Source organism: Brassica oleracea, chromosome C8 (genome assembly GCF_000695525.1).
Source record: "Brassica oleracea var. oleracea cultivar TO1000 chromosome C8, BOL, whole genome shotgun sequence".
NCBI lineage: Eukaryota > Viridiplantae > Streptophyta > Magnoliopsida > Brassicales > Brassicaceae > Brassica > Brassica oleracea.
This window is the reverse complement of record NC_027755.1, coordinates 14,576,442-14,584,245: the sequence shown is the minus strand read 5'-3', so window position 1 is coordinate 14,584,245 and position 7,804 is coordinate 14,576,442. Positions and strand designations below refer to the sequence as shown.

General features: G+C 34.6%; 2 protein-coding genes and 1 pseudogene across 3 annotated transcripts; 2 read left to right on the top strand and 1 right to left on the bottom strand.

Annotated features, from left to right (window-relative positions):
* Nucleotides 1-1,344, top strand: LOC106311646 (protein FAM179B; the record flags this gene model as incomplete). Its single annotated transcript, XM_013748889.1, is given in 5 exon segments — nt 1-166; nt 251-357; nt 428-566; nt 634-828; nt 906-1,344. Coding segments are annotated over 5 exon segments (859 nt in total), but the record flags the coding sequence as incomplete, so codon positions are not given.
* An 876-nt stretch (nt 1,345-2,220) lies between these two features.
* On the top strand, nt 2,221-3,466 carry LOC106311651 (annotated as a pseudogene).
* A 668-nt stretch (nt 3,467-4,134) lies between these two features.
* LOC106311648 lies at nt 4,135-5,544 on the bottom strand. Of its 2 annotated transcripts, none has more exons than XM_013748891.1 (7): nt 5,370-5,544; nt 4,988-5,026; nt 4,842-4,895; nt 4,707-4,760; nt 4,571-4,624; nt 4,445-4,483; nt 4,135-4,355 (listed from the first exon to the last, which is right to left on the bottom strand). In XM_013748891.1, the coding sequence occupies exons 1-7, from the start codon at nt 5,439-5,441 to the stop codon at nt 4,287-4,289; spliced, it is 381 nt and encodes a 126-aa protein (XP_013604345.1). In that variant the 5' UTR covers nt 5,442-5,544; the 3' UTR covers nt 4,135-4,286. The 2 variants fall into 2 exon arrangements, with proteins under 2 accessions (XP_013604345.1, XP_013604346.1); XM_013748892.1 differs by having other exon boundaries at nt 4,445-4,480; nt 5,370-5,535.
* Between the last annotated feature and the right edge of the window lie 2,260 nt (nt 5,545-7,804).

Here is a 7,804-nt window from a genome sequence, read left to right as displayed (position 1 = left end):
TCTTCCGATCTCGCAGGAACGACCTAAGAAGCTTGCTAAACTCTCAAAGAACCCAGAGATCTGTCTGAACGACGAAAACAACATCGTACCTCCGCCTGAATCAACCATCGACTACGTCGCTTCCGAAAACCTCAAACCGTTTCCAGATCCAGAATCCTCTGTTCAGGTCAGATTCTAACCCGAAATCTAGAGTAATTTGGTTTGGATGATGATCATATACTCAATCTAGTTGTTGTTAAATCTTCTGAAGAGATTACTGGAAGAATTAGCATCAAAGGATTGGATCAAAGTGTGTGAATCACTCAACAACACAAGGAGATTCGCAGTTCATCACTCTTCTCTGTTGCTACCCATTCTGTAAGTTTCTTTCATCATCTTTGATTGTTCCAGATTAGATTAGGGGTGTTGATGATTTGAAACTGTGCAGAGAGAAGCTTATGGTCGTGATGGTGAAAGCGATGAAGAACCCTAGAAGCGCCTTGTGCAAGACTTCGATTATGGCTTGTTCTGATATCTTCAAAGCCTTTGCAGAAAAGTTGACTCTTTTGAAAACTATGGACGATCTGGTAACCTTTTTTCTTATTTCATCTGATTTGGTTAAGAGCTAATACTTAATCTCAAACCGAAAAACAGTTATTGCAGCTGCTAATGAAAGCTTCACAAGACAAGAAGTTTGTTTGTGAAGAAGCAGACAAAGCGCTGAACACGATGGTGAACTCGGTGTCTCGTTTGTCTCTTCTGCGTAAGCTCAAAGCTTATGTCCGACACAGTAACCCTCGCGTCAGGGCCAAGGCTGCCGTGTCTACTTCCAACTGCGTTTCTAAAATGGTATTTTTCTAATTTTTGAAAAAAATGTGTTTATAATAGTTCTCGAATTTGTTATTGATTATCTGTATGTATATTAGGAGGTAAATGAAATGGAAGAGTTCGGGATGGTCATGATTGCGCAAATGGCTGCGGATTTGTTGAATGATAAGTTACCAGAGGCAAGGGAAGCTGCGAGGAGTATGGTTAACTCTGTTTACGAGAAATTCACATGGAATGAAGAGGAAGAAGGTGAAGAAGGAAACAAGCAAGAAGCATGGCAGAGGTTCTGTGAGAAGAATCTAACAGGGCTCAATGCACAAGCTATGATCAAGATCGTCTCATCTCAATAAAGTTTTCTGAAGAAGAAACATCTTGTCTCTACGATTCATTATGATTTCACATGATTGTAATAACAATCTATTCAGTTTCTTCCATTCCTATTATAATCCTCCATTGTTGATCTGAATGAATGCCTCCTCTTTAATGCAATAGTATTGCTTTATTTTGTTGTCCCCTTGCTTCAAAAGCTTTGAAACATTTGGTTTGAGGTGGTTTTATGACATTTGCACGAGTACTTGTTGTCCTACAATTAGCATATTAGCAAGTAGTAATACTTTGATATCACACGTTTTCGGTTGGTCTTATTAAGCGTGTAGTCTGATATCCTGAAGGGGACTCCTCCTAATTTAGATCTTGAGTTTGAGGTTATTTATTGAAATTGAGTCGCTCTTGTGTTTAAAGGTGAGATATGCTTCTTTTACAGTATTATTATATTGGTGGGGGTAGTAAATGAATTTCTCTATACATTGATTGATAGGCCAGTGTCCACACTCCCTGGAAGTGGATATGTCTTGCTCCATCATGTGATGGGTGAAAAGGGGTTAGTTTGATCTTCCAATGATTCCGGGATGAAGTGAAAACTTGAATCAAACTCATCTGACATTGTCTGGAATAGTGTTTTGCTTGCTGATGACATGTGGAGTGATCTGGTATAAGGTTTTGTGTTGAACCAAAACCATCGAACCCACTGATCTTATGTTGCTCGGTAAAGATCCGATCAAAAACCAGTTCTTTAATAAAGTAGAATGAATACTCTTGTAGAAAAGGCGGGTGCTTTTGGCTCGACTGTGTTGCTAGCTAAGCTAACCCAGGACATGCTTCTCATTCACTATAATTTGGAGCATTTTACCAACATAGTGGATCAATAAATTTTCGGTACAGATTTCATTTTGAACCGGTTAAAACTAAACAAAAATTTGGAATCCAAAATAGTATGTAAATCCCCAATACCACCAAAACATAGGATACAGATTTGAAATTTGAATACACAAACAGAAATCCAATCATAACGATTGTAAAGTATAGGGGTAATTTGGACATTTTATACACAGCAGTTTGTTTGTTTGTTTGTTTGTTTGTATTTCCAAGTTAATTCAAACACACATCATCGCTCATCCATCCATCCATCTCCGTCCTCCGTCTCCTCATCGCGCTTCTCGCTGAATCCAACTTCTCCGAACAGACAGACAGAAAGAAAACCCTAAAATGGTATGTACGATACGATGCGAGTTTCTTAATTTCAAAATCGAATTGTTCTTCAGATCTGTCGATTAGAATTTCGCGAAAAAAATCCTCTCAGATGTTATATCGTATCCACGGATTATTAGGTTTCATCCACCAATGATTTTCGAATGGGGTTTTGTAACCTTGAACGGTTTCTTCATTTCTCCTCCTCTCTGGATTAATTAATGGTTCTTTGATGGGGGGGGGGGTGACAGGATGTGCATGATTCTGAGGATCCTTCTAAGCAGAGCACTGCTGATATGACTGCTTTTGTGAGTAGTTGTTTTACCATGTTCTATCTTCAACCTCAGAATATCATTTGATCTTTGCTACTGAATCCTTTGAGTTTTTTTTTTTATACGCAGGTCCAAAATCTTCTGCAGCAGATGGTTGGGTTTCTTTTAGCTTCTGTTACTCTCTTATTAGGTCTTGGTAGTTACAACAGCTTCTGACTTAAAAGTTTTTTTGGTCTCATTGTGTGTTTCACAGCAAACCAGGTTCCAAACGATGTCCGACTCCATCATCACAAAGAATATCCTTTTCTATCAGTCTATGTTTCCCTCCTGATGATCATCCTTGAATATAAATGTCTATATTCTATAGAGATATAGTACCACATGTTTCTGTTATATGTTCTCATGTTAAGTTGCTTTTGCATGTTGTTCTGCTCAGTATGTATCCTATATACCACCATGAAATAGATACAGTTTTGTTTCACAAATTTATGTTCATGACATTAGTTTTTTTTATCTACGTGTAAATCGTAATCTCCTTGACATTTTTGATGGTTCACTCGACGACATGGGAGGCAGAATCAATGAGCTGGAGCAAAGCAGATGGGAGTAGAAGGCACTCCTCCTCCTCCCTCCAAATCAGGCGACGAACCCAAAACACCCGCTGATTCCACTTGAAAAACTAATGTCATGATCCTCTTTTGTTATGGATGGCATCGGCTGAAAAACCTATGGAATTTTTTAACACTTGTGTTACTTTTTTTAAAAGACATGAATATCTTGTTGGAGTTCATCAAATAGATGTGGTACATTACACTTATTCTGCATTTATGATTTGCTTTTCTATGTTAGTTTTGAGATAACTGACAAGTCTCTAACGCTTGAAGGATTGGTATCTTGCTTTCCCATTGTTCTAAAATTTTAATTTTTCCTGGTTTTGAATATTATCTCTTATGAAGTAAAATATAGGAGCCGTAGTTAGACCGGATGTAGCAATTACAGCGTCTACAAATATACCAAAACAAATTAGGGTTCAAATTGTATCAAGTACAGTACATAGAACAAATGCATAAAGAAATCACATTTTATGTAGAAATCTTACTTTTGATGATGAGATGGTCTCAACTCTCAACAGAACAAACTCACGTACTCATCGTATTCTTTATTTAATACTGGTCAACTCTCAACTACATCTTCATATTAAGTCCGATTGCAATCTGAACCCGAAAGTATATCAGGTTGTAATGGTAATGGTAACGGTACTTTAGTACATTTACTAACCCCGAACCCAATAAAACTCGAACCAATCCCCAACCGAACTTTTATAATACCCAATGATCCTGATTTTCATAAACCCGAAAAATCAAAACTCAATTGGAACAAAACCGAACCCGAATGGTTCTTATGCAATTTCCCTTTTATCTATCACCTATATATAGACTATCAATTATCATATTAGAAAAGAAAAAAAAAGAGACTTGGTTATGAGCCAAGTACTCAAGTTGGCTCTTTGTATCTTGCAACTGCTGTGTTGTGGTGCATCATTAGAATTAACTAAACCGCAAGTACTATATATTTAAGAAGTAACGGTAACAATCTCAACGTAGTTGTAGTAGTAGTAGTGGTAAGATGATAAGAAGAAACATTATCATCATCTAATGCTCTGCTTTTTTCGCATTCTCATCAGTCAATCGAGCTTCCACTCTCTCCTGTCACCATTTGCTCTTTTGAATCTTTGGAGTCATCTTGTAGCTGCAAGGACAAACCACAGAGAACCGTGGAGGTGGTGGTATACATTTAGATACTATTAAGGAAGAAGAAGAGAGTATCAGGAGACTCACGCCTGGGGTTTTAAGGCTGGCAGAAACATCATCTTGCTGCTGATTCAAGGTGGTTTTCATGTTAAGGAAACGAATCAAACACGAAACCAATAAGAAGATATCAAATGTGCATAGATACATACATACCTCACGAAGCTGCTCAACTTCAAGATTCAGAGTCTTCTTCAACCCAGAGAGCTCCTGTAAAGCACCGAGTAAGAGTTAATTATAATGAATTATTCAAAATGTATTGTGAGTGAGAGGAGTAGAAAATCGAAGTTACCTCACGGTAGACTTGAACTTGGGTGTCCAGCTTGCCTCTCCAGCTTTGCAAGTCCTAAAGACAGAGAGATGTAAGATTGTTTTTGTCTAAAAAAAAAAAAAGACAAGAGATGTCTGAAGAAGATGAGAAACCAACCTGTTTCAGATTCAGGATCCTATTAAGCAACTCGGCTCTTGATTCGTTGAGTTCCTAGAGAAAACGAAATATAGGCTTTCAGAAAACCGCTGAAGATCTCTTTAAATAGCAGTTACTAATAGGGAAGTAACACAAGTAGTACATACCGTGAGTTTGGAATCAACAGGACTGGTGTTTTGTTTCTTCTGCAGCAGAAGAAACAAACCAAAGAGCAACATCAAATTTGAGTTAACCGCTTGAAAACAATCAATGCTGCTCTAAGATTGTTGTGAAATTAGAACTATTGCAACAAAATCTGACTTTTAGCAAAAAAAAACAAAATCCGACTCCAAATGTAAACAGACAAGATCACCAACCAAATGAACAAATAGAGCTTTGCAAGTGGAAAATGTAAATATTTGTAGACAAAAAACACTGATCTCTATGTCCGAAGTTAAATCCCAATCCTTAGATAAATGATTTATATCCAATAATCACCAGAACACAGAAACATAGACTATGAATCCATGAATCGAAAAGTTAGATTACAGGAGGACTAGGAGAAGACACGGAGACAAGAGCCGGGGAAAATGTTGGGTCGGCGGTGGTTTGCTCCGCCATTATCTCGATGTAAAAATTGTGGCACTAGAGGAAAAGATGAAGAGGACGTACTATAAACTATGAGAGATTTGGTAAAGTGACAAACAAACAACATCAGATTATTTAGTGATGTCGTCGTCTCAAATTTCAAAAATCAAAATTCAAATAATATAATCATTTTATGTATATGACTTGTTTTTCCAATACGTGATCTAAATCTAATAATTTTAGAAAATATTAAAATGTTTTGTTCGTATTGTTGTATAGTTTGTGTGTATTTCTATAAGATGTTTTTTTTTTGTTTTCTACAAAATTTCATTTTTTCATAATGGATAAATGAGTTATTCTTGGATTCACCGACCAAAGAAAACTATATATTGTCAAATTATATTATTTTTTAAAAATACAAAGATAAAAATAAATAGAAAAATAGTAATAGTTGTAAAAAATATATTTTTAATGTCATCGGAAAAATATTAAACTTTAAACCTTAAATTCTAAACCCTTGGGTAAACCCTAAATCTTTAGATAAATCTTAAATCAAAAATATTAAACAGTAAATCTTAAAAATACAAAGCCATTAATCCTAACCTCTAAATCCTTGGATAAAAATAAATTAAAAATAAATTAAAAGTAATAATAGTTGCTAAAGAAAAAAGAAATGTTTTAAATATTTTTAGCGTCTTCAAGAAAACACTAAACCTTAAATACTAAACATTAAATCTTAAACACTAAACTATAAACCTTTGGATAAATCATAAACTATAGGGTTTAGGGGTTAGGATTAAGGGTTTAGTGTTTTTAAGATTTATTATTTAGTGTTTTTGATTTAGGATTTACGATTTATCAAAGGATTTAGGGTTTACCCAAGGGTTTAGGGTTTATAATTTAGTATTTAGGATTTAGCGTTTTCCTGAACTATTATTATTTTTTATTTTTTATTTTAAAAATATAACATAATTTGGCAATATATGATTTTTTTTTACAATAAAACATATTTATTACACGGGTTATATTCCTTGTTAATTCGTTGTAATAGAAGAGTTACAACAAATTAACAAGGAATAGCGTTTCATTGTAAAACGTCCGTCGTAATGCAAGATTCGTCGTAACTTCCATGTAACATTTACGACGAAATAAATTCGTTGTAAAAGCGAAAGAGAGTATTTCGTCGTAGTCCCGCTTCATCGTAAAAGACTCATATAGTTTCCTTGTAAAGTCGTCTTTAAGTACTTGTACAATTTACGACGAATTTACAAGTCTTTTAATGTAAAGTCCTTGTAATATTTACGAGGAATTTATAAGTATTTCCTAGTAAATTTCTTGTAAAGATTACGAGGATTTTACAAGTACTTCCTTGTAAACATTTTAAGAAATTTACATCTCATTGTCATATTATTATAATATTATGAAATATTCAAAATCAAAATATATAAACTATAAAATAAAATATTGAAAATTAAAATATTTTTTCCTGGAGAGTCTCGTACTTCATCTATGGGTTCCGTCTCGAGGAGTATAATGAAGTCGTCCTTGTGGCTTCATTGATGAAGCTTATTCATACAGTCAGCTACATCTTTTTAGGAGCCACCTTGAAAAAATAAACATATTAATATAATTAATTACATAAAATTATAAAAAAATAAAATATATTTATTTTTTTTAAAAAAATATCTAATCAGTCGTTTAAATGCCTCAACCTAATATTTGAATATAGTTTTGTTACCTAAAATTACCACCTAAACTAACCACCTAATCTAATTACCTAAACTAATCACCTAAACTAATTACCTAAACTAACCACCTAAACTAACCACCTAAACCTAAATTAATATTAAAAACAACATACCTTTGAGAGAAGAAGAGGAGTGGTTTGAGAGGAATGAATGAGACATTCCTCATTCATGTTTCGAGTTTATATAAGAAAACAACATTCCTCGTAAAGTCGTCGTAATTTTACGAGGAATCTACCAGGCCCGCGTTTTTAGTGTTACGAGGAATCTACCATGTCCGCGTTTTTAGAATTACAACGAATTTACAAGGAATATTTTCGACGAACTTACAAGGAAAACTTTACGACGACTTTACAAGGAAAGCTTTACAATGAAATTACAAGGAAAGCATTACAACGAATTTACAAAGACACATTTATTACGAGGAATCTACCAGGCCCGTGTGTTTTCTATTACGACGAATTTACTAGGACTATATCTGAAACCCCGAAAATCAAATCCCTAAACCCCAAAATCACTTATCTATTTACACCATACCCTTTTACCACATCATCCCCTTTATCATATTTTTTCTTAAACCCTAAACTCCAATTGAATCCTTAAAACGCAAGTTATAAGTACAATAATCAAACAACCACTTGATAGCAAATA